This window comes from Eimeria tenella, genomic scaffold (genome assembly GCF_000499545.2).
Source record: "Eimeria tenella Houghton genomic scaffold, Eth_scaff256, whole genome shotgun sequence".
Taxonomy (NCBI): Eukaryota; Apicomplexa; class Conoidasida; order Eucoccidiorida; family Eimeriidae; genus Eimeria; species Eimeria tenella.
In genome coordinates this window covers 1-12,733 of record NW_013544222.1, presented here as the reverse complement: position 1 = coordinate 12,733, position 12,733 = coordinate 1, and the positions used below count along the sequence as shown (strand labels likewise).

At 55.7% G+C, this 12,733-nt stretch overlaps 4 protein-coding genes across 4 annotated transcripts; 2 read left to right on the top strand and 2 right to left on the bottom strand.

Annotated features, from left to right (window-relative positions):
• Nucleotides 1-193: 193 nt before the first annotated feature.
• On the top strand, nt 194-3,421 carry ETH_00004440 (uncharacterized protein; the record flags this gene model as incomplete). The annotated part of the gene is made up of 6 exons (XM_013379382.1): nt 194-1,201; nt 1,554-1,627; nt 1,882-1,972; nt 2,267-2,587; nt 2,758-3,251; nt 3,349-3,421. Coding segments are annotated over 6 exons (2,061 nt in total), but the record flags the coding sequence as incomplete, so codon positions are not given.
• Nucleotides 3,422-4,932: 1,511 nt separating this feature from the next.
• Nucleotides 4,933-6,861, top strand: ETH_00004435 (uncharacterized protein; the record flags this gene model as incomplete). Its single annotated transcript, XM_013379381.1, has 4 exons — nt 4,933-4,999; nt 5,208-5,306; nt 6,113-6,304; nt 6,503-6,861. 4 exons carry the CDS (start codon nt 4,933-4,935, stop codon nt 6,859-6,861), a joined length of 717 nt encoding a protein of 238 aa, XP_013234835.1.
• A 1,162-nt stretch (nt 6,862-8,023) lies between these two features.
• On the bottom strand, nt 8,024-8,767 carry ETH_00004430 (uncharacterized protein; the record flags this gene model as incomplete). Its single annotated transcript, XM_013379380.1, has 2 exons — nt 8,024-8,142; nt 8,287-8,767. 2 exons carry the CDS (start codon nt 8,765-8,767, stop codon nt 8,024-8,026), a joined length of 600 nt encoding a protein of 199 aa, XP_013234834.1.
• Nucleotides 8,768-9,373: 606 nt separating this feature from the next.
• Nucleotides 9,374-12,596, bottom strand: ETH_00004425 (uncharacterized protein; the record flags this gene model as incomplete). The annotated part of the gene is made up of 5 exons (XM_013379379.1): nt 9,374-9,907; nt 10,103-10,213; nt 11,592-11,712; nt 12,083-12,239; nt 12,431-12,596. Coding segments are annotated over 5 exons (1,089 nt in total), but the record flags the coding sequence as incomplete, so codon positions are not given.
• Nucleotides 12,597-12,733: the final 137 nt, after the last annotated feature.

Sequence of the window (12,733 nt, the reverse complement as noted above, 5' to 3'; positions counted from 1 at the left end):
CAGATGCCCTTAGATGCTATTTCCACAGGGCTGGCTGTAAGTGCAGTGCTGCTGCTGCTGTTGCTGCTGCTGCAGCTTCAACCCAATCTTGCTGCACTGCTCTTGGTGCTGCTGCTTGCTGCATCAGCTGCTGCTGCTGCTGACTGCAGCATGAGCGCATGCTCCGTTGCTGCTGCTGCTGCTGCTGCTGCAGGCAGTTGACGAAGAACTGCACCTCGCCGCTCATGACGCAGCAGTTGCAGCGTCGCAGCAGCAGCATCAGCAACAGCAGCAGCTGCTGCTGCTGCGCAACAGCTGTGGAGACTTAGCGGAGTACCAGCAAGCCCTGTCTGAGGTGTACAGACACCTCAGCCGCCTCTTCGACTTGCGGCTGCAGCAAGCAGCAGCAGCAGAACTCGCGCTGCTGGCAGCAAGAGTTCCCTATTTGTCTCGCTTGCCGCAGCACCTCCCTCTGCATCACGACCAGCAGCAGCAGCAGCAGCAGCAGCAGCAGCTGATGCTGCAGCAGGAGGCGCAGCAGCGTCAGCAGTTCTTTTTGTCTGCTGTGCTCGACGAAATTGCTGCCCGCATGATACGAATGGGCGCTGACGCAGCAGCAGCAGCAGCAGCAGCAGCAGGAGCAGCAGAGCCCGCGGAGCAGACTGCAGCAGCAGCTGAGACAGCAGCAGCAGCACGCAGCGACGACGAAGCCGCAGCCTTGCTGCTGCTGCTGCTGCAGCTGCTGTCAGCAGCGCCAGCCTCTTACTGGACATCTTTGAGAAGCAGCTGGGGAGATGCAGCAGAGGCAGCACTTTGCTGCTGCTTTAAACATTTGCTGCTGTTGTTGCAGCAGCTTTCTTTTGCTGAGTTCGTTGGCTGCCTTGCTGCAGTCGCCCGCTTAGATTTGCTGCGGCCTCTGCAGCCAGCTGCTGCAGTAGCAGCAGCAGCAGGGCCTGCGGAATATACCGCTGCGGCGCAGCAAGAACAGAAGCAGCAGCAGCAGCAGCAGCAGCAGCAGTTGTTCCTGCAGCACCAGCAGCAGCTAGGACACTTACTGCCGGGCTCTCCCCCGCAACAAAACGCCAGCGATGGAACTGGCAGCAGCAGCAAAACTGCAGCAGCAGCAGCAGTTGCTGCTGCTGCTGCTGCTGTCTTCCAGGTCATCAGGGATGCAGTGTATGTACAGCTGCACACTCATGCTGCTGCAGCGGACCCCATTCAGGTAATTGCTGCTGCTGCTGCTGCTGCTGCTGCTGCTGCTGGGAGTGATGTATTTGCTGTTATTGCTGCAGCTGCCCCGCCTTTTTCTGCTGCTCCTGCTGCTGGAGCCCTTGTTGCTGCTGCTGGTGTCGGTGTTGCTGCCGCCGCAGCTGCTGCTCTTGGGGTTGCGTGTGCTGCGCATGTCTTTCTCGCTGCTGCTGCTGTTGCTGCTGCTGCTGCTGCTGCTGCCGTATGTGTGTCTGTCGATGACTCTGTATGCGTTTTGTTAGCAAGTGGGAACTGCTGCGCTGCTGCTCCGGCGGTTGCTGATGCTGCTGCTGCTGCTGCTGCTGCTGCTGCTGCTGCTGCTGCAGGTTGCTTCCTTGCTTTGGAGCTTGATGGCCCTGCGGTGTACCGACGTCTCAGTTCTCTCTCTTCTCTTTGAGCGGTGCGTAAACCCTAGACCCTAAACCCTAAACCCTAATCCCCTGTCTTTGATTTACAATTTGCAAACCCTTTTCTCTAGCGATTTAACCTCCAAGCTAAACCCTAAGCCCTAAACCCTCATGCCCGAAAGCCCTACATCCTGAGCTGCGGTCAGCCAGCGCTACGACTCTTAAGGCTAAAAATAAAGGGTTTATGGTTAGGGTTTAGGGTTTAAGGTTTAGGGTTTAGGGTTTAGGGTTTAGGGTTTGTGAACAGGCTTGAGGCATGGGCCAGCAGCTGCCCGCCCTCTGAACTGCAGCAGCCGGCCACAGTGTATCGCCTGGCCACAAGTTGGCAGCAGCTGCAGGTTCGAAGTTTAGGGTTTAGGGTTTAGGGTTTAGGGTTTAGGGTTTAGAGTTTGGGGTTTAGGGTTGAGGGTTTAGGGTGCGGGCGTAGGGTCTGGGCTCTTGTGCACCCTTGGATTTGCACCGCCATCATTCTTGAAGCTTGAAAGCTTGGAGGTTAGGGTTTAGGGTTTAGGGTTTAGAGCTGGGGTTTTAGGGTTTAGGGTTTCGGACATAAGATTCTGGGCTTCAAGAAGTAGGGTTTAGGGTTTAGGGTTTAGGGTTTAGGGTTTAGGGTTTAGGGTTTGGTTACTCAGGAGGGCGCGCTGAAGGGCCTAGGGAACACACTGGCGAGGAGGTTTCCTGCTGCTGCTGCAGCACTGCAGCATTTGGTGGAGGAGCAGCAGGCTGCGAGGTGCAGCAGCAACAGCAGCAGCAGCAGCAGCGGCAGCAGCAGCGGCAGCAGCAGGGCAATGCATGCGGTGGCGTGGGCAGCGGTACAGGCACCGCTGCTGCAGCTGCTGCAGCGAGCTGCTGCTTCCCCTGCTGCTGCTGCGGCCCCTACTGCTGCTGCTGCTTCTGCTGCTGTTGCTGCTGAGCCTGCTGACGACCCCTTGAGAGAAATGAAACCCTTCGGGGTAAGTCCATAAACTTAGTGTCTGGTTCTTCCTGCTGCTTCTGTTGCTGCTGCTGCTGCTGCTGCTGCAGTATGTATATGTGTCTGCCTCTGACTCTGTATGTGTGTTGATAGCGGGTGGGCACTGCTGTGCTGCTGCGGCTGCTGCTGCTGCTGCTGCTGCTGCTGCAGAACGTAGGCGTTGCAGTCGCCTTCCCTTCAAGACGCCTCGTTATGGCCCTTGCCGCTCCGGGTGCAGCAGCAGCAGCAGCAGCAGCAGCTCCCCTGCATGCAGCAGCGGGGCACCTGGTACCCGATTTAGTCTCTGCTGCGCACCTCGCACCCCTTATCTTTGAGCAGCAGCAGCAGCAGCAGCCACAGCAGCAGCAGCAGAAGCCGCACCAGCAGCAGCAGAAGCCGCACCAGCAGCAGCAGAAGCCGCAGCAGCAGCAGCGGCCTGAGCAGCAGCAGCAGCAAGAGCCGCAGCAGCAAGAGCCACAGCAGCAGCAGCACCCGGAGCAGCAGCAGCAGCAGCAAGAGCCTCCGCAGCAGCAGATGCAGCAGCAACTATTGATGGCCGTCTGCGGGCAGCAGCAGCAGCTGCTGCTGCCTTCTCTCGCTGCTGACTTGTGGTGTACATACACCTCAAACAGACTCGCTAATGAAGCGGAAAGCAAAGGCTTCAGGTGCGGCGCCAAAGTCGAGGGTTTAGGGTTTAGGGTTTAGGGTTTAGGGTTTAGGGTTAAGGGTTTGGGGTTGTGGGTTCGAATTGCCTTTCTGCAGGTTGCTGCTCATAGATCCAACAGAGCCCCAAATTGCTGAGCAGCAAATCGCTGAGGCGTTCGGGAGGGTTTAGGGTTTAGGGTTTAGGGTTTGCGCCTAGGCTTTAGGCAGATGCACTGCTTTTAGGGTTTAGGGTTTAGGGTGGGAACTGTGAGCCATGTGGTGCAGCTGGCGCTTCAGCAGCAGCAGCAGAAGCAGCAGCAGCTGTTGTTGCTGCTGCGAGTGCGCTGCTGCTGCACACTTTGTTTTTTCAAACTTCTCCGCCTCCCTCAGTCGAGGCGAGTAAGCTCTAGGGTTTAGGGTTTAGGGTTTAGGGTTTTGCTGCTGCCGTTGCAGTGAGCAGCAAACTGTAAGCGATAGTGCGGGACAGCAGCGGCCCAGCAGCGCTGTGGGGCCCCTCGGTCCTCCCGTGCTGCTGCTGCTGTTGCTGCTGCTATTGCTGCTGCTGCTGCTGCTGCAGCTCTCTACGTTTCCAACAGGGTGTCACAGCCCCTCTTGCCCCCTGAACAACTGCAGCAACATCCGCAGCTAGCCACAGCTAGCCGCAGCTAGCTACAGCTAGCCGCAGCTAGCTACAGCTAGTTACATCTAGCCACAGCCGGCTACAGCTAGCTGCAGCTAGCTACAGCTAGCTACAGCTAGCTGCAGCTAGCCACAGCTAGCTGTGCGGCTGGGTCTCCTGGCGCGTTGGGAGGCCCCCAGTGCCGCAGGGGGCCCCTGGCCACGTTTTATGGGAATTAAAGTGAAAAATGGATTTAAATGTGTCTAAAAAAAGCCTTTTTAGTGTTATTTCTGACTTCCTGAAGCTGTGCTGTCTGGACAGCTGCGGGTGGAAGACAGGCTGGGGTGTACGTACACCCGGGAGTTCGGGAGTCGCGTCCTCTCGCTGCTCCCGCGGCGAATTATATTTCATTTTAAATTCCTTTTTAATTTTAATATATGAATTTGGTCTTTGACGCGAGGAGAAACGCGAGAAAGTGAGGCACTGGCGCCGCTCCCGAGTGGTCCAGTGGTCACCCGCCTCTCTGCGGTGTCTCGACAGGTGGCCCCCCTCGCTTTTGCAGTTTAAACGGAATTGAATGGAATTGAATGGAATTAAATGGAGCTAAATGGGATTAAAAGGGGAAATTAATGTTAAAAGAAGACACAATTCAAAGAAAAAGCTCTAAAGGGCTGCTGCTGCTGCTGCTGCTGCTGCTGCTTTCCGGCTCTGGTGCTGGGGTGTCTAGGCAGCTCTGTGTGTCGTCGAGCAGCAACGAAGAGCCTTGAAGTGCTTTTTGAGGAAATTTAAATTAAAAAAGAATTAAAAAAGAATATTTAATTTATTTAAGGCCAAAAGAAGAGTTTAATTTAGCGGGGACTGGCACCAGCAGCCCCCGCTCGCCTTTTGCCCCCAGGCTCGCTAGCCGCTGCATTCAGCTTTCGGCGTTCTGTGCTCTGTTCGACCACCCCTAAACCCTAAACCCTAAACCCTAAACCCTAAACCCTCACAAGAACTTCGTTTCCTTTCCTTTTTCTCCGTTCCCATTCCCAGCGCCAACTCTCCCCAAACCCTAAACCCTCTCTCCCCGAATTCTCCACACAATGAAATCCGCAAGAGCCCCAGTGCTGGCTGCGGCCCTTGTGGCCTTTTTACATACTCCTGCCTTCGGTAGGGTTTAGGGTTTAGGGTTTGGGGTTTCCATTCAGGGACTTATCTTCAGGGTTTAGGGTTTAGGGTTCCCTGCTTTGCGTGCGGTGGGCCTCTCGAAGGGATTGCCGCTCGTAGCTCCGCCTGCGACGTGGCTTCTGTTTAGGGCCTAGGGTTTAGGGTTTAGGGTTTAGGGTTTAGGGTTTAGGGTTTGGGGTTTCTGTTGTAGGTGTTAAGTTGGGCAGCTCTCCCCAGCTGCATCTTCGCCCTGCTTCTTTCGCCGAGTCCCAGTCCGAGGCAGAGGCCACTCAGACGATCCAAAATGCTCGTAAGCAGGGTTTAGGGTTTAGGGTTTGGGGTTTAGGGTTTAGGGTTTAGGGTTTAGGGTTTTTGCAGCCGACCAGAGACTGCGCCACCAACCGGGGCTCATTCAGAAGTCCCCAAGGATCCCAAATCCAAGCCTCACTGTTTGCTTCACGCTTCTTATTTAACGCTCCAGGGTTTAGGGTTTAGGGTTTAGGGTTTAGGGTTTGTTGCAGTATCTCATTTTGGGGAGGAGGAGAACGGGGGCGTTCACCGGGAAATAATAAATGCAGTGACTCCCCTGTTTCTGCATCGAACCCCTAATGTTTAGGGTTTAGGGTCCAGGGTTTCAGGGTTTAGGGTTTAGAGTTTAGGGTTTAGGGTTTGCTGCCACATCATTGTTGGGTGGGGGTTGGGAACGGTGGCGTTCCTTCGAAATAATAAAAGCAGTGACTCCCTTGCTTCTGCATCTCTCCCCAGCCTCTAGCCTCTAGGGTTTAGGGTTTAGGGTTTAGGGTTTGCTGCAGTATCTCTCCTTGGGGACGAAGAGGGGGGGCCGTCGTTCACCGCGAAGTAATGAAAGCTGTTGCCCCCTTGCTTCTGCTTCTAGTGCCTAGTGCTTAGTGTCTTGTGCCGAATTTCTAGGGTTTAGGGTTTAGGGTTTAGGGTTTGCTGCAGTATCTTTACTTGGCGACGAAGAAGGGGGTGTTCACCGCGAAATAATGAAGGCCGTTCCCCCCTTGCTTCTGCTTCTAGCACCTAGTGCTCAGTGTCTAGTGTCCAATGCCTAGGGTCTAGGGTTTAGGGTTTAGGGTTTAGGGTTTGCTGCAGTATCCTTACTTGGCGACGAAGAAGGGGGTGTTCACCGCGAAATCATGAAGGCCGTTACCCCCGCGCTGAAGTCCCTCTTCCACGCCACAGCAGTTTCCATTCGCCCCCAAATCGAAGAGGAGTGCAAACGCATTGTGGAGGACTTCGCGAAGCACGAGCAGCAGCACGAAGAGGAAGAAGGGGACGAAGACCGTAGGGTTTAGGGTTTAGGGTTTAGGGTTTAGGGTTTGGGGTGGGGGGGTGCGGGGGCGGGGGCGGGGGCGGGGCGTGGGACGAGGCGCGGGTTTTGAGGGCTGGTTTGTTGGGGTGCAGCCTGTTCCTTTTGTCTTGGGCGTGGTGCTGTGTTAGGGTTTAGGGTTTAGGGTTTAGGGTTTAGGGTTTAGGGTGTAGGAGGGTCTAGGTATCCGGAGGACTGCACTGCTGTGGCGTGCGTGCGCGTGTGGGTCGCAGTGTTCAACCCGGACGACTTCTCGTTCAGCGAGCAGCAGCAGCAGACGTCGCAGCAGCAGCAGCAGCAGCAGCAGCAGCAGCAGGAGGTGCAGTTCTGGGACTCTCTCAAGAAGCACCTGGGCTCCGTGGCCCGCATGGCTTCTCCTTTGATTCAAAAAGTGGCCGAAAAGTTCGGCCCCGAGATTGCAAAGCTCGGCAAAAAAGCTGCGCCGGTCTTTGCCCATTCCATTCGTTTGCTGCTGCGCGACGCATGCACGGACGCGGAGGCCAAGGCCGGCGTCGAGGCCCAGGCGGACTAGCAGCAGCAGCAGCAGCAGCAGCAGCAGCAGCAGCGGCAGCAGCAGCAGCAGCAGCAGCGGCGGCGGCGGCGAAGGCGGCGGCAGCGGGGCGCAGCAGCAGCGGCGGGCGGCGCGGCGCGGGCTGCTGCGGGTGAGCCGCGCCCAGAGGCAGCTTGCGGGCCTGTCATTTGTTCAAGCAGCAGCAGCTGCTGCTGCTGCTGCAGCTGCTGCAGCAGCAGCAGGAGCCGGCGCGGGGAGGTTTGCCATTCTCTTCTGCTGCTGCTGCTGCCAGTCAAAGTCCCTTTGTACAGAGCCCAAGTGCATGCATGCAGTGTACCTACACCTGCTGCGCTTCGCTGTGCGCAGCAGCACTTGCTGCTGCTCTGCAGCGGCTGCTGCTGCTGCCGGGATGCAGCAGCAGCGGCAGCACTAGCAGCAGCAGCAGCTCGCCACTACAAGGGTTTCAAACAGAAACGAACAAAGGCAAAACTCAGTGCTTCAGTATTCCCCAAAGACTGCAGCAGCAGCGCCAGCAGCAGCAAATAGGGCCTGCAGCAGCTCCACCACCAGCAACAAGTAGAGCAACACGCGTGTAGGCTCAGCAGCAGCAGCAGCAGCAGCAGCAGCAGCAGCAGCAGCAGCAGCAGCAGCAGCGAACAGCCTGTCTGCTGCTCTCGCCGAACTCACCTAGCCTATCAACGTAGGCACCCAGGACAATCAGCGCTGCTGCTGCAGCACTGCTGCTGCAGCTGCTGCAGCACTGCAGCTGCTGCCGCAGCTGCTGCAGCACTGCAGCTGCTGCTGCAGCTGCAGCAGCAGCAGCTGCTGCAGTTATATAGTGAAGCAACAGGAACATCGTAGGCGTAGCAGTACTTTAAGGGAAACTACCTAGCTAGCTAGCTATCTAGGCGAGGAGGCCTGAGGCAGCTAGCTAGCTAGCGAGTTGGCTAGCTAGCTAGCTAGCGAGTTGGCTAGCTAGCTAGCTAGCTACCTAGCCAGCTAGCTAGCTAGCTAGCTACCTAGCCAGCTAGCTAGGTAGCTAGCCAGCTAGCTAGCTACCTAGCCAGCTAGTGAGCTAGCTGGAGAGCTAGCTAGACAGCGCTGCAGCAGCGGTTTCGCCGCAACGCGCTCAGTAGCAGCAACAGCAACAGCAGCAGCAGCAGCAGCAGCAGCAGGAAAGCTTTTAGAAGGAGGTTTGGGGAGTAGGGTTTGCCTCTCTGCTCTCCAGCAGCTCCGAGAGCCTTTGGATTCTGGCCCAGAGGGTGTCTGCTGCTGCTGTTGTTGCTGCTTCGCTGCAGCAGCCTGCGGTTTATACACAAGTGAGGGTTAGGGGTTTGCTGCTGCTGCAGCTCTTTTAATTATTTGTTAAATTAAATTAAATTTAATTAAATTTAAGTTAATGTAACTTAATTTAATTCTTCGCTGCTGTTGGGAATTAAAGCTCACCGCCGCCGCAGTTGTAATTTGAAATGTTGATGGGGGCGGGGCCTGCTGCTGTTGCTGCTGCTGCTGGGGGTTGTGCTGCTGCTGCTGGGGGTTGTGCTGCTGCTGCTGCTGGGGGTTGTGCTTCTGCTGCTGTTGGGGGTTGTGCTTCTGCTGCTGCTGCGGTTTCTGCTTCTGATGGCAGCGGAGTTGCTGGTGGCGGTGCAGCAGCAGCTTCTGCTGCTGCTTCGGGGATTTCTTCTGCTGCTGGAGGTGCTGCTGCTGCTGCTGCTGTTTCAACTGCTGCTGGCGCAGGAAATGGCGGAATCTCCTGCGGTGGCATTTGCTGCATTTGCTGCTGCTGCTGTTGCTGCTGCTTAATGGCTTCCGCTAGCTGCTCTTGTTGCTGCAGCATCTGCTGCTGCTGTTGTTGCTGCTGCTGCTGCATTTGCTGCTGCTGCTGCTGCAGCTGCTGCTGCTGCTGAGCCAAAGTGTGAAGCTCCATAATCCTCTGGTCTAGCCTTTGGATCCCTTCGAGGACAGGGCTGAGCTCCACCTACGAGGGTTTAGGGTTTAGGGTTTAGGGTTTGCAGTTTTGAGGTGCTTTCCACTAGTCTTGCCTGTGGCTGGACAGTTGGCATCTGGGGCTGCTGCAGCAGTTGCTGCTGCTGCTGCTGCTGCAGCAGCAGCTGCTGCTGCAGCTGCTGCAGCTGCAGCTCCTTTTCTCTTAGCCGCTCTTCATATTCTTCAGGGGGGCCCCCATGCCTGCTTTCGGGCCCCACATGTGGGGGTTTAGGAGTGGGGGCCTTTTCGGGGGGTTTGGCAGCAGCAACTTCCTAGCAGCAGCAGCAGCAGCAGCAGCAGCAGATAATAAGAAAGGAAATAAATATAAAAGAAATGGCCTCAGGGAACTTACGCTGGACCGCCGCGGCCCCTGCGGCGGCGCTGCAGCAAAACGGAAAGTTCAATTTAGCTGCTGCTGCTGCTGCTGCTGCAGTGCTTCGGAAAAAGGCAGACTTACGGGTGACGACATTTATAATAATTCCCTGGAAAGAGTTTATTAAAGATAAAATAAATAAATTAAATTAAATTAAAAATAAAATGAAAAAATTCAACTGACTCCCCGCCCGTGGCCTTTCTCAGGTGTCTGCGGGGGCCAGGCCTCATAGCCAGCAGCAGCAACGCCAAATTCTGGGGACTTAAAGCCTCGTGCTGCTGCTGCTGCTGCTGCTGCTTCTCGCTCTTCTGCTTCCTCTTCGGCCGCTGCTGCTTCTGCTGCTTCTGCTGCTGCTGATGTTGGCGCCGCAACGCCGAAAGAAGGGCCTTTGAAGGCCTTGACTGGCTTTGCTGCTGCTGCTGCTCCTCCTGCTTCTGCTTCTTCTGCTGCTGCTGGTCTTGCTGCTGCAGTTGGAGCAGCAACTGAAAGCCCTGGGCCCCCAAAGGCCTTTGCAGGCGAGGCAGCTGCTCCGCCTTGCTGCTGCTGCTGCTGCTGTTGCTGCAGTTGTTCTTCGCCTGCAACACTTAACGTAGGAGCTGCAAAAGCTGCGGGGGCCCCTTCTGGGGGCCCCCGGGGGGCCCCCCCGCCCCCCAGTTCTGCTGCAATTTCTCTGTCTGTGTCTTCAATTCTTTCTTGATTGACAGCAGCCTGAAGGAAAAAGAATAATTGCAATAAAGTCCCAAGAGAATCTCCGGGAGTTCATGTTCGTAGCTGCACTGTTCGTGTGCTGCTGCTGCTGCTGCAGCAGCACGGTCGCTGCAGCAGCGCTGCAGCAGCGCTGCTGCTGCAGCAGTGCTGCCCCAGCTGCAGCAGCAGTGCTGCAGCAGCAGTGCAGCAGCTCACAGGAGGTGCAGCAGCTCCTCTAGGAGAACGGCGGCGCGTCGGTGGAGGCGCTGTTCTCCGCCTAGGTGCTGCTGCTGCTGCTGCTGCTGCTGCAAGAAAGCGCGAGAGCTTCTGCAAATGGGATTAAGAAAAACAAAAATTGAATGGCTGGCGTTTGCTGCTGTGCTGCACTACCTTTTCCTTTTTCTTTTTGCTTTTTGCTGCTGAGTGGCTCTTAGACCCCTTTTTGTGTCTTCGGCGCGCTGCGGGGGAGTTCTGAAGGCGAGCTGCTGCTGCAGTGCTTTTGCGAATTTGCAGTTTGCTGTTTACCCCTGCAGCAGCTCCAGAAAGAAAAGAGCTGCGGGGAAGCTGCTGCTGCAGCACTTTAAACTTTCTCTAAAGGCTAAAAAGGCTTTCAACTTGCCTCGAAAGCCTCTGCTGCAGCGCCGGGCGGCGCTGCGAGCCGCCCGCACTGACGCAGCAGCTTCGTCGAAGGTTCAAGTTGGGAGCTGAGGCAAATAAACGAACCGGGAAATCATGTTTGCGTTTTTCCTGCAAGTTTTCATGTTGTTCAGAAGTCCTTTGCCGCTCTGCGTTCTCAAATATAGCCGCGCTTACTTTGGGTTTCAGCAGCGCGCTGGAGCGTGACGGCCGGCACCCGCAGGAGGAAAGGAGGAAAAAAAACAAAAAGGCAACAGAGACGCATTGAAACGAGGAATATCTAAACATTGAAATGTCTAATGTGCAACAAAAAGTCTATTTTCCTCATTATTCGTTCAGAAAGGAAAGTTGTTCAAAACTGAATGCAGAGCTGCCTATACACCTCAACTTCGGGGGGAGGAAAGCGAAATATTTCTTAACTCCAAAAGCCGATCTCAGTCACAGAGATATTCGCATTTCATACTCCTTCACGGAGAATTGCGGAAAGCAGAAATTTGTGGCATTTAGGTCTTCTTTCCCCTCCCTGTAAACTCAGCTGGCGGCGAGGGGAAACTGGAAACACCTCGAGGATGCAGCTTTTCTGCTACAGCTACATCATTTCAAGGGAAAGTGCAGTGCATTACAAAGCTTCTAAGCTCCAAAAATCATGAAAATGCTCTTATTTCTTTCTGGTTTCGCAACAGTTCAAGTTCAGCCCCCGAGGTGGGCTGGTCGTGTGCAGCTGCTGCTGCTGCTGCTGCAGCACAACTGCTGCAGCAGGTCTGCAGCAACACTGCTGCTGCTGCTGCTGCAGTGCAGCCTCAGCAGCCTCAGCGGCAAAACCCCCGAGTGGGTTTTTTGGTTCTGTTTTGCTGCCCCACTTCAGTGAAGCAGCAGCGCGCAGTCGCGCAGAAGCCACAGGAACGGGCTGAAAGCTTTGTAATCGCAAACCCTAAACCCTAAACCCTAAACCCTAATCGCGAGGCGCCCTGCTGGCCGCGCAGTCAGCGCCCCGGCGCGGCTGGCCGCCGCGAGGGTTTAGGGTTTAGGGTTTGTGTGGCAGCTATTTCGAGGTTTGGGGTTTCGCCACATCTTGCCAGTTGTTCAGCATCAGCTTCTGGACACAAAGAAGAGCTTCTGCTGCTACCTCGCGGTGTTTGCTGCTGATCAGCAGCATCACTTTGTCCTTCACTTTGAACTTTTGGCAAACCCTGCAGCTCGCAGCCCACGCCACCACAAACCCTAAACCCTAAACCCTAAACCCTAAACCCCAAACCCTAAACCCCGATCCCCAGCTCAACTGGCCCCGCTGTACCCTCAAACCGGCCCTCAGTCGAGGAAAAACACCGCTTGTCGCTGAGGGTTTAGGCTTTAGAGCCAAGCTAGGGTTTAGGGTTTAGAGCCAAGCTAGGGTTCAGGGTTTAGGGCTTCGCCAAAGTTCACGGCTTGACGCTCTTCTGGGGTTTAGGGTTTGTAAGCCGCTAGGGTTTGGCGCTTGGCAGCCGCCAGTGCCCAGGGTCCATCACTCCGGGCTGCGGTTCCGGCTAAACGCTATATTAGGGTTTAGGGTTTAGGGTTTACTTTTTGCCGGCGGGGTGGAGGCGCGCGAACTCGCCCAAGTCGTAACAAGCCACGGCCTGAGTTGTTGGGTCTTCGCTGTCGAGGAGTTTTTCGATTTTTTGAATTGTGATGAATTCATCTTTTTCAAAAACCATCACGTTTTCGCGCCAAAACTTCTCTGCAAACCCTAAACCCTAAACCCTAAACCCTCATCCCCCGAAGCGACCCTCGCCCTGGCCCGCAGCCCCGCCTCCGACCCCCCCCAAACCCTAAACCCTAAACCCTCGCCCCGTCCCCCCAACCCGGCCCCGAGCCGCAAACCCCAAACCCCAAACCCTAAACCCTAAACCCTAAACCCTAAACCCTCACCGGAGTGCAGCACAGACCAGCGAAGCTTGCCCTTTTCGAGCTCCAGCAAGTATCTTTCGAAATTGTTGAATTGGCGAATTTTCAAATCCAAAGAAAAAATGCAAGCTCTTATTTCGTCGTACAAGTCGGGGTCCCGCCACTTCTCAAACTCCAGCAGCGTCAACACCTGCCCCAAACCCTAAACCCTAAACCCTAAACCCTAAACCCTAAACCCTAAGCCCTAAGCCCTGAGCCCTGGGCGCCGAGCGCTGGGGCGTTGCTGCGGCCGCTGCTGCAGCCCTGCAGTGGTTGTTCTGATGAAGC